Consider the following 12,912-nt stretch of genomic DNA (forward strand, 5'->3'; position numbering starts at 1 on the left):
TGCTAGCGTTGACAGACAGATTTTGGGGACATCGTTGCTGCACATTCACTGACATCTGTGGACCAAAATGTCCTTACGGCTCCTGAAAACAAATCACTAGTATAGCTATAAATCATGCTGGCATTGTCTGAATAATTCCAACAATGTCTTTCTCCCTTCGTTTTGGTAAAGTAGCATGAGATGACAGTTCATAATTGACCTGACTCTGCTTACAATTCCATACACTGGCTGCAGGTAAACGATGCAAATTTATGTAATCGTTTATTTTACTAGTAAACGCATCACCACGTACATGAATACCTGCATGTTCTGCAATGTCCTGTTTTGTTGAAAAGGTCGTAATCGTTTGTAAAATAATTCCTGTTTGTTTCTTAAGATTTTCATTGAAAGTTGATATCCGATAAGCTTGAAATCCGATAAGCCAACTTCTTTTGCGCTTGGAGAGCCCAGCACTGTAGGTGGCAGCAATGCACTGATGCTCCATGGTTCCGCGCTTTATCAAATAATCTGATAACTTCACATTTCACTGTTTGGAATTTCATTCTCCCGATTCCTTTGAATGAAATGGAATTCGTAGACAGCGCGTGTCCATAATCCAAAATAGGTTTGCATTTACTTAACATAATAATTTTCTTGTGTCGTGCCAAAAGCTTCCTATACGAGTTGTATCCGCTTTCATGATAATCTTTGTAGATACTGCGGATTTCCTTGTCCGTAAACTGCGATAAAAATATTTGCTCTTTTCAGTTCCCGTGCTGAAGATATGTCAAATTCGTTTTGACTACTGCCTTGTTCCCGCTCTGAACTGCTATCATAGATGTCTTCGTGTGCCGTGCCATTTTCATCATCATCTCCATCGAGTGTCGACGTGTGAATCATGTCTAATTCATTTTCGTACTCACTGATAATTAAATTACACAAAAATGTCGCAAATGATTCATCTTCCGCTCCAACTGACGTTTTATCCTTAAATCTGCGCGTTAGTTTGCCTTTTTACAGTTCAACTACATGAACGGGGTAATGTTAACAGCCTGCCTCATTTTTGCTACACTGACTACCACACCTAACATTAATTGGAGCTTACTACCACACACTGACGCACCTGACTGATCTTCACTTAGCGTCTACAACGCGGAATCTAACTGATAATGTTTCGTAGGATAGGTGACACTGTTGGCGGCAAACGACACGAGAATGACTCACCTTACAGTGGTCAGTACTTAGTAATGTGTATGTCTACCAAGTTCCACGTTGATCCTCGCGTTCGAACCGAAATATGTCCCTTGTTAGTTATAAGACTCATCTTTACGTAATCTTTATTTAAATGAAAATAAATTCCATGAAGTTTCAATGATCCATTATCATCATCTTCGGTGTAAAAGAAAGAAAAAAAACTTATGCTACTTCACTAGTTACACTATGAAGCATCTTTTGACTTAGAAAATGACGGAATGATCCATTATTCGTATCTAATCAATATTTCTGACTTAAATAACTACTCTTTCTACTAGTGTAAGTTTTATCACTTATATAACGTTTTTAAACTGTGGTTTTCTGTTTTTTTGTAAGTGCTATGTATTCGCATTACTAATGTGATGACTTTGATTCAGTGAACCCAAAAATCATACTTTCTATGGTAATAGTAATTCCAAGGATTTGACTTTTTATTTTCCTTGTACTACTATGTGCAAAAAAGTAGGTATCATGTATATGACGTTTTACCAAAATTAGTCATCACATAACATGAAAAATAAAGCCGTAAGGTAAAAAAAAAAAAAAAAAAAAAAAAAACGAAGTTAATAAAAGCAAAGATCGGAGGTTCGAATCCACCGTAAGAAACATACTTTTTTATACGTGAAATTATGAAATAAGAAAAAAATAATGGGTGATAGAAAAGCTTCAGACATCTGAAAAGAACATCATTAAAATAGTGATATTGTCATACACAGCAAGGAACAACTTGTTTCATGTAAAAAGTATGATTTGTACCACATGTCCTTCAATGACCATTGTACGCCACTATTTGTTCAACTAAAGATAATTACTGTAATTAATCTTTACATTTATCTAGTATTGATCTACACAAGTTTTAACTATGTTATATAGACAAGATATACATACATATAATACAAGATAGAGCAAACTAATTGATACACCTTATAGTAGATTATGTAAAGTTAAAGACAGTTATTATTGCTGGTATAAAATTTATGAATATGTTACCAACTTATATGCATTATTTGCCTATTGAGAAATTTAAAGTTAAGGTATATAAAGGTTTAGCGGCATTGCCTTTTTATAATATTGTACGATTCCGCATGTCTTCACACCAGGCTGTAGCCATGTGTTTATTACACGTGTTTGCAGTAAATAAATACAGCACAGACGACAGTACCGAAGAGGAGTCACCCACCATCGCCAACAGTCGGCAAGACTAAGATCAACGAAGGTAGCCGACGTTTTAGGATAAAAGACAGCAACACACCTCAAGAATCATCAATTTTTCCAGGTTGATCAAACCACCAAAAGCCCTAAGGCGCCTGGCCATTGGGAACACCTTACCCTCTCACGACGCTTGATTAATTGAGAGATACCTTTCCTAAAAGCCTTACGACGCTTGGTCATTGGGTTTCCTTTCTCTCTCACGACGCCCGGTCACCAGAGACGTAATCACACAAACTCTCATTCCTTCTCACGACGCCTGGTCAAAGAGAGTAACCTCACCTACAAAAGCCCTAAGACACTTGGTCATTGGGTTCCTTCCTCTTTCTTACCTAAAATAGTAGAGGAAACTACTTATTGCAATATATTTCTGTATTCAGGAGGATCTTTTATAATAAAAAGGTGATGGGAAAGTCCAATCTCCCGTGTACGATAATTGCTCTACCCTACATAAATAGAGACAATTTTACAATATTAATAATTAATGAATTTTTTTGAAGCGCAAAAATTATTTGTTCACTGGTGATATCTTTGAATATGAAATTTATTGTAATATATATGTATCTATTGTCAAGTATGAAAGTTGCTAGAGTAATATTTTAAAGTATGCGTATATAATCCTTTGACGTTATCCATTGCCTAATCATAGTAACGACCATAAAAATATTCTATTCTATTCTGTTCTATTCAACAGATGTTAGTCTGCCAGAAGTTGAAATATAGGGAAGAAAACGTAAAGAAGCCCTGATCCTCGAATACACTTCTTGTTTCCTGAAAAATTCCGTTTCTTCATTGATGTGCAATTGCAATAATTGTAAAAGCCTTCGATTGGAACTGGAAAGCATTTTGTACGAGCCATAGCAGTTTCAAATTAATAAATAATGCATTTGCGTATCAATATAATCATCTTATGTGTAATGCTGAAGTTATTATTACTTTTTTTCTGTTATAAGTAATTATTTGTAATTAATCATATTATTTAAAGATCTCGAAGGATCATCGACACAGAAACAACAGGTCTTGAGTGAATTTTATTCTACATAAAAGCAACGTTTCTAGAAACGATTATAATCTGTCTTATGATATATCTGTACTAACTCTGTGCCTATTTCTCGGTAAACCAATGGTCTTTCTCTCAAAGGTGCTTCAACATGCCTTTTTTATATACTGCAGCGAATTAGACACCTGAGCGTAGAAAGTATTAAGTTCAGTGCTGCGCGACATAATTTAAAACTAGTCAATTATGAATAACCATGATGAACAAGATCATTGCACTTGTAGGTATGAGGCGAGAAAATTAGTGTGAATCTCCAGACAAAACAAAAATAATACGAGCTACAATACACAATAAAAAACTAAAGTTTTCGAAATTTGCAACATTCTGATCAACATGCAGTAAATGCCATGTATGACAAGCAACGTACAATCGAACAAGATGGACGATGAACAACAGACAATTGACAAGCCAATATTTTTCTGCCTTTTTGAGTTGCCCAACTTTAAAGTTTTTATTATTATTATTATTATTGCCTCGAGCGCTTTTGCGTTTGGATGCTGATCAGTCGCATCAAAATATCCCGAAACTAAAAATGAATCTTATACTTCGTAATTACTTTTATTTAGTTCTAGGAAATATCACTTAATGGAATTCTGAAAGAACATGTCTTCAATCCAATTATAATTTCATTGGCTTAGATACCGAACTAAGTACGAAGACTGTCTCAAAAACATTGATCAGTTTAGTAAGTAGTACTTTGTGTTCTCAAGGAAATTTTAAAAAAATGTAATTATATTATTATTATAGTTCTGAACTCTTTAAAAATGAATGGAGAGTGGGGCCCACAAGCACTTAAGGTTCAAATACATAAGTTTTAAGTCATTACAAAAATGATAATGTCACATTGTTTTATACAAATCGATAAAAATAAGCTTATAGCCCTCCACAAGTTTTTATGTATACTCATAAAAATAAACAACAAGCACGCACAAATATTAATTACCTATCTAATTAATCGTAATAAAAATGAAACTGCAGCTTTAATTTATGCTTTTCTACATAGTGCGGAAACCACACTTTGAATTACCAATAAAATTTGAATAATATTTACGCTTCTTGCTACCGCAATTTACAATTTGTAGAAATTGTTTGTTCTGAAGATTTAGGTGTTGTCTTGTTAAACAAAAGTTTTTTGCCTGAAATGAGGATGTAACCACACAAACTGCATTTGTCGAGTTGTTGCCAATTTTATTTCTTTTATATGTTTTAACGTCATTTAAAGCAGAAAATATCCTTTCAGCTTCCATGTTGGAAGGAAGAAGACTTAACAGTAGTTTAGCGAGCTTTCCTAAATTTGGATATTTGAAATCATCAGCAGTAGCAAGCCTCCGTGAAAAAGAAAAAAACGGGAAGTGGATGGATGTCGCTATACTTTTGAATTAAAATTGAAATCTTTTGTAATTTTGATAATTTAGCCAAAAATGTGTAAGATTAAAATAAAATGACCTTTTAGTATTCATTCTAACTTCAGATGCTTGTATTATGATTGACTAATTCATATCGGACTTCCGAAGAAACATTAAAACAATTTTATGACAGTGTCAATAGCGACAACTCTCACTCTTTTCAGTTTTATTTTGTAGAAATAGCGAAAGAAAGAGTGAGAAAAAGGAAGAAGATAGGAGGGAAGAAGGAAGGAAAAGGGGGGAAAAGAAGAATATAGAAAGTTAGAGGAAAAGGAATTAGTGGATAAATATGAGAATATGGTAAAGAAACTCGAATAGTTATTAAAAGGTAATTTATATCCAAATGCTATTACTTGAGGATCGATGTTGAAGTGATCCGAAAGAGAGACATGTTCACTCATACAACCCTGATCTGGATCCAGGCAACTACGCAAGTGGGAGTTGCTCCGACCCAACCCGGGTGACGAAAAAGTTTAATTTAGTTGTTTGCCTGTTATTTCCAAACGTTACATAACCATTACTTAGTATCTGAATTCCTATATTGAAAATCCATCACATTTGAATCGCCCAGAAAAAAAAATCGAAGTAATGTATATATCTTTCACAAATAGAAATTGTAAGATCTCTGGAAAGACTGTCGTTATTCTGGCTCATCCTTTTGCCTTGGCCTTTCTTATAGAGCCGATTTTTCGTACCTTTGAATTAGCTATTTCTTCATGACCTCCGTCATGCATTAGTATATTATTACATATATATCACAGACACTCACATCGTAAATCAATATTAACACTACCACTTAAAAACTAAGGTTTATCGAACCTGTCTTTAGCGGAATCGAGCGGGACTTGCAAAAATTTCCGTTAAAGTCAGGTTTCCGCTTAGTGGAGGTAGACCTTTCTTTTTTTTTTTTTTAAAAAAAAAAAAAAAGATACATGCTTATAAAGGAGCATACTGAGAAAATATATTGCTGTACGTACATTATTCGATTACAGTACTTCTTTCTTCTACAAATAATATACAAAAAAAAAAAAAAAAAAAGAATACAAAATATACTATGCACACGTTACTTTATTTTTCTAATAGCCAAGCAGGGTTTTCTGTGTACATTGCTGCTTGGCTGCTTGACTTTCCGCATACACTTTAGCCTGAGAAATTATACTAAGTGAATCAGAATCATTTTTCCGTAAGGCAAATTTTTGCAGTAAAACTTCTGAGGGCCTTTTGATATGTATTTATTCTACACTCTTCTTCAAACTCGGTATCATATTCCTCTTCTTCCTCTATCTCGTTTTCTTCTTTCCGACATTCCGTATGATTCTTGATTAAGTTGCGGGGATTACAGACAATTTGTGGGGGTGAATATGAGTAGTGGTTGGGAAAGGTAAACACTGTCCAGAAATATTTAACAAAAGAACGAACATTTTATCGCAGACAGTGTAATGTATATGTCTCACAAAATGTCTAAACATCTTCTAAACGCTGTAGTCCAGAACTCATAATTTTCCGTTAAATGTTTATTTTTCTTTCCGTTGTCCGCGTAACACAGTTTCCGCTTAGTGAAGGGACTTTTACACGTTTTGTTCTCCAAAATTCATGGGACCGTGAAATATTTCGGTTCAAGACAGTTTTCCGTTTAATAAAGGGTCCGTTGAAGACAGGTTTTACTGTATATATATATATATATATATATATATATATATATATATATATAAACATAAAGATTAAAAGAACATTTCATATTTAGGTATCTTTAAATATATATATATATATTCGCTTAAATCTTTGAAGCATATGGTATGAATTGAAAAGAAAAATAATTATTTATATTTTACAAAATTACTCGTATTACTGAACGAAGAAAGAAAAAAACTTTATATGAGGATTCAAATGAGTCTTTTCTCATATATGAAAATTTTAAGTAAATTTTCGAGTGAATATACGAGTCCTGTCTCGTAGTTAATGACAAGCGTTAATATCTCACTAAATATCAATGCACCCTTTTGTGGTGTCCAAAACATTTCACTTTACTCATTTTTTTCATATGCACACATGACATTAGGTTACTGATCGTAACCGATACATAGTTTATTTGTAGATATACTTATTAATATATTTATATTTTTCTCACTTTTGGATTGCAATGGGAAAAGGTTTGCCTTTACTCTTATGGCGACTATTTTCCTTCTTTGGTCATTTCACTTGAGGTACTAGTTTCTTGATCAGGTTTGAACCGTTATCGCCTTATATCATGAACTAAGCACACTTATTAAATTCGCACAACTCCAGGAAAAACTAGTGAACGAGAATTTTTCAAGTCCAGAAAGATCTTCGTCGATGAGGACACGATTTTAAAGGTGAAAGCACTGGTTGAGTTTTAGGAGTTGTACAGGAGGAAGGGAATAAAATGTAATTTATACAGTAGGATTTCACTTCACTGGTCTGAGGATAGATTTGGTAATAAATTAGGGTTACGTTGACCTGCCTTAAACCTATGGTACATGCGGTTAGTGTAGTATAAATAATGTTAGTTATTACAGAGGTTATTAAGAAATATTACACAAATTAAAAAGAATATATAACATGCGGTGGTATTTTTAACATCTACACTTCATATGTATCGGATATTCCACGACCGTGGCAACCAAGAACCGTTCGGGGTAAGGTATCAAGACCCTTTTCACATATTCATTTACTCAATTCAATATTATACATTTTACTTCAATAATATATTCACATTCAATATATATATTCATATTCATATCTCGACACACATATATTCATTAATTATTGAATTCTTCAAATTATTAACTTCGACAAATCGAATTTTTACGGTCGCAACATTTTACATCCGATATATATATATAAATTCATTTCCCGCGGATAAAGATAAAATCCATATTTCTAGATATTCGGTTTAAAACAGTGGACATTCAATGTGCGAGGAAGGTACGTAAACAAAAAGAATATAGTTATAAATGTAACTAAAGATACTGACAACACTTTTGGGCCCAGATAACTACAACAACATATACATTCAGTTACCAGTGGAAACAAATGTGGGAATAGCTACCAACTTGAAGATTCTAATTATACAACGATAGAAGGAAACGCAAGAAAAATTTTATCATAGATCGGACATCGCTCGCTCCTGCCATCCGTCAATATGGCTCCTGTCATCCAAAACATTTACTTTACTTCACACACCAACGAATACCTCTACGAGTCGTGTCTTGCGACGTCTCAGCTGATAATTTTGATTCAAAAGCTATATATTAAGTAGTTGATATTTGTAAAGTTCAAAACTCGTTGAAGAGGGAAGGTTAAAATTTAATTTAAAAAATCTTTAAAAAGAGAGTAGAGGAATAGATAAGGAAGAGAGAGAAAAAGCGACGCTAAAGGAATAAGCTAGGACACTAAAACTACAAAGATAAGTGGTCGAATTTCAACATACAACAATCCATAGCCAAATATACTTTCATATGCCGAAAATTGGTTGGCCTACTAAATACGTAGCCTAAAATAAAGTATCTCCAACGCAACAGTAAGTCTGTGCCCTCAAGGGAATTTTCCCAAGGGCAGAACCTTTAGGGAAATCCCCCTCCTCACTGTAACCCGACTGAGACCTTGGAGACTCCGGCACTACCGGGAATCAACATGGTTCCCTAATTTAGGATTTCTAAAAATAAAAAAAAAAAATATCTGACCCCTCATAAACTGATAAAGAATTTCGAGGAAGGTATGGAAAACTAGAATAAAGTCAATGAAAAGAAGAAATTCTAATTGGGGATTTGCCAAAATAAAATAATAAATAAATTTTGTACTGGCGAGTTAATAGAGCCAAAACATCACCAGCCGCTACCACTACGCAAGGGTGCGAACCTTGAGGCGTCAACTAATTTCAAAACACCAAGTCTATTAGAAGTAGAAGAAATGAAAATTCATAGACATTGGGGATTTTCTGACGTCCTGGCACGGTATTACTAGAGTTTACTGTAATTGATTTAGTAGATTATTTGATCCTATCAAGTCTGCACCTCTACGAACAATAGTAACTTAGCCAGAAATGGGTGACGTGGAAAAAAATTTTAAAGTTGCCGGATATTGTCATTAATGCAAACCAAACGCATGTATTTCAACGGCACCAATTCTTCAAACGGCTATTATATTCCGTGATCGATTGGAAAATATCTCGAATTGTTTGCTATATGATGCTATCCACCCTATCAGATTAAATTCTCAATGTATAGGTACTAAAGGATGGTCCAACTATAATGCACGATGTTAATTATGTGTCACACCGTAACGTCAAGGTTTTTGCCCAACTTAATTCGACATTTCTTTGTTTCAGGGTTTGGCAAATTCAACCATGGAGGGGTACACAATTGAGCAACGCGTGAAGATTATTGAAGCCTTTTACGAAAATGGACGTTCAAATAAATGCATTTCGTGCACTTCGTGATGTTTTTGGTCAGCATAATCGACCAAATGTGTCAACAATCGGGAGAATTGTGCGCAAATTTCAGAAAACAGGGTCTGTAGGAAATGTGAAGACAGCTGTGCATGCTCGCTAAGTTCGTTCTGCGGAAAACATTGCTGCTGTTCGCGATAGTGTGGCAGAAGAGCCGTCAACGTCGACTCGTCGTCATGCCCAACAATTGAACATCTCACGAACATCACTGATGCGAATTTTGAAGAAAGGTTTGAATTTACACGCTTTCAAGGTTCAATTGACTCAAGAGCTGAAGCTTACTGACCATTTTCAGCGTCGTCAATACGCCGAATGGTAGGTTGAACAGACACAAGTGAATGGTGACTTCACAAAGAAAATCATCTTCAGCGACGAGGCACACTTTCACCTCAGTGGATTCGTTAACAAGCAGAATTGCCGCATTTGGGCAAATGAGAATCCACGAGTGATTGTTGAAAAGCCGATGTATCCACAAAGAGTGACTCTTTGGTGCGGGTTATGGGCTGGCGGCATCATCGGGCCGTACTTTTTTGAAAATGAGGTCGGCCAAGCAGTTACCGTGACTGGTGTTCGCTATCGCGAGGTGATAACGGACTTCTTGTGGCCAGAAATTGAGGATATGGACCTGGACGATATGTGGTTCCAACAGGATGGTGCCACGTGTCACACAGCCAACGAAACATTGGCTCTTTTGCGCGAAAAATTCAATGGCCGTGTAGTCTCACGTGGTGGCGATGTTAACTGGCCGCCACGATCATGTGATTTGACACCATTAGAATTTTTTCTGTGGGGATATTTAAAAGAAAAAGTGTACGTCAATAAGCCAAGAACGATTCAAGAGCTAAAGGATGCGATAATTCGGCACATTAATGATATTGAACCTCAATTATGTCTGAGTCATTGAAAATATGGACCATCGGATAGAAGTCTGCCACCGAAGCCGTGGCGAGCATTTGGCCGATATTTTGTTTCACACATAATTGTCATAGATTCTTCTATCATAATGAAAAATATTAAGATTATTCTCTGAAAACTTTGCGTTTTATTTACAATTAACATCGTGCATTGTAGTTGGACCACCCTTTATTATTATTGAACGCCAAACTGCGAAGTGCGAAATATAGTCCGTTGACTACACAACACATTCGTTCTCGTGCAAAGTTCTAGTGTAGGGGTCAGTACTCGATACATTCATTATTATATATAAACACTCAATACTTTAATTTGTAGCAACAAATACATTAAGCACATACATCCAGGGATGTCCTATTATTTATTCACATTCATTTTAATATATATATATATATATATATATATATATATATATATATATATATATATATATATATATATATATATATATATATTATTTATCTTCATAACACTCTATAACGTAGAGTCACTAGCGGACACCCTATACTTTAAGTATCAAGGACTGTTCAAAGCAGTCATATCATATAATCACAACTTATACGCCACTGCAGAAATTAATCGCGCACTAACCAATACACGAGGCATCACACGAACCCATACCTTCTTACTACGAAAGCCATACTATATTCCACTTCACATTTTAAAGATTTCATATATGGTCAAAGAAAAGCAATATTATTAACGATAATATTAATTAAACACGTTTATATTCAGATGACAACAATGAGGTTTATTCTACAGCACGAATAGGAAAGCAATTAGCATCGTAATCTGGCAACGGAAAAATAGCATCATATATTCAAACTTCTGCTTAATAATGAACGCAAAGTTTAGTTTTGTTAATATTTTAATTACTGGCTTATGTAGAACATTGTAATTTTCAGGAACGTTCAATTTTGAATTAATTTGTCCAACTATTTATTTATATAGGCCAGAAATAATATTTATGCCTAGTTAATCGTAAAAAAAGGGTCAATTTCGTATAAACTAAATCACTAAGACATTCGAGTAACAGAAATACGAGCAGCGGATGATACTGAATTTGGACACAGTGGTGCTAATAGTATCTAAACCTATGCACGACTGAATATAACTGTACACCAGTGTTGCCAGACCAGTCAGTTGGAAAAGCAGGAGATTCGAAGATAAAAATACAGGAGAAAGCAGTAGACACATACAGTGCTGGCGTTTGAATGTAAATCGGGGGAGGGGGGCAATAAAATTTGCCATTATTAAGAGGGCAGTAGTCAAAACAAGCAATCCAGAACTCATTTCCGATTAACTACGTTGAGCAAATGAAAGTGAAAAGTCCCGATTTATATTAGTATTATTTGATACAAACATGTGTGAAGTAAAACGTAGTGAAAGAGCAAAGTGGAGTGGAAAATGTCTTTTCATGCACGTAGCGATAACGTAGCTATATTGTGCAGTCACACGAGACCGTGGCGTAAGACAATTTCTTGCTGACGATCGCGGAGAAACGACCTAAGCCACTATTCCAGCCCAAGTCCCAATTTAAACAACACTTACTTGTAAATCTTACAGAAAGTCATAAAAACGCTAACCATAATGCATATAGAAGATGACATACAGTTGTATCCTTTGGATTCATGTTATATACAGTAAAGCTCTATAATTATATGCTCTACAGAGCTTTGTGTATTATAACAGAGAAATTTTGTCTTTTTATGTGAGGAAACATTGACAATTCAATATTAATAATAATATATTTCTTTAACTTCTCGAAGTAAGAAAAAGCAGGAGATTGTTCACTTTTCATTTTCTTTCGTAGTAGATCAGTAGAACGTAGAAAAAGCAGGAGATCTCCTGCAAAATCAGTAGATCTGGCAACAGTGCTGTACACTACACATCACGATACGGAATAACTGTGAACTTCCATTATGAATCAAAATAATTCTCTAGACGGACTAGAGATGAAGAATAAGAAAAAACAATACACTCTCCATATTAAATACGTCATACTTTTCACTCACTTACTACTTGTACTGTCAAAATACTACATTACACACACATATATGCTACATTCCACGTAAACTAAGAAAGTAAATACTGATACATATAATTATACATGCTAATACGTAAATTATCACATCACTCATATATATATATATATATATATATATATATATATATATATATATATATATATATATATATATATATATATATATATATAAATGAACCAAATAATATTATTTAAATTCCCCTAATCGGCTCTATAAACTGAAGAGGAGGGAAAAGAGATGATCAGAGCCAAATAAATCATGTTTTCCAATTTCTGTGTTAAAGCTATTGCAAGATACAGGTGGTGATCAGAAAAATGGAAACACCTGTAGTTGGAAACACGTCAGATGTATGGGTTGGCAGTGGTGTCGTGGCGCCCGCGGCGCCGGACCGCTGGTAGTGGTGTGTTAGGTCGGTCTCCATACTACGTCAGGCGCAGTGGAACAGCAGTGTCCAATGGCTGCAGCAGACGGAGGTAGTGTATAATGGGAGACCTCTCAGATTTTCAAAGAGGGCAAATTGTTGGTGCGCGGTTATGTGGAGTGAGTGTGACGGCAGTGGCTACTGTGTTAGGTGTGTCG

The 12,912-nt window shown here is 34.9% G+C and overlaps 1 protein-coding gene across 1 annotated transcript; it reads left to right on the plus strand.

Moving 5' to 3' along the window:
* The first annotated feature begins 9,836 nt into the window (after positions 1–9,836).
* Positions 9,837–10,277, plus strand: LOC145683044 (uncharacterized). Its single transcript, XM_081754402.1, has one exon. The coding sequence runs from the start codon at positions 9,837–9,839 to the stop codon at positions 10,275–10,277; it is 441 nt and encodes a 146-aa protein (XP_081610528.1).
* The last annotated feature ends 2,635 nt before the right edge of the window (positions 10,278–12,912 follow it).

Source organism: Thermobia domestica, chromosome 4, assembly GCF_964235325.1.
Source record: "Thermobia domestica chromosome 4, izTheDome1.hap1.1, whole genome shotgun sequence".
In the NCBI taxonomy this organism is placed as follows: Eukaryota; Metazoa; Arthropoda; class Insecta; order Zygentoma; family Lepismatidae; genus Thermobia; species Thermobia domestica.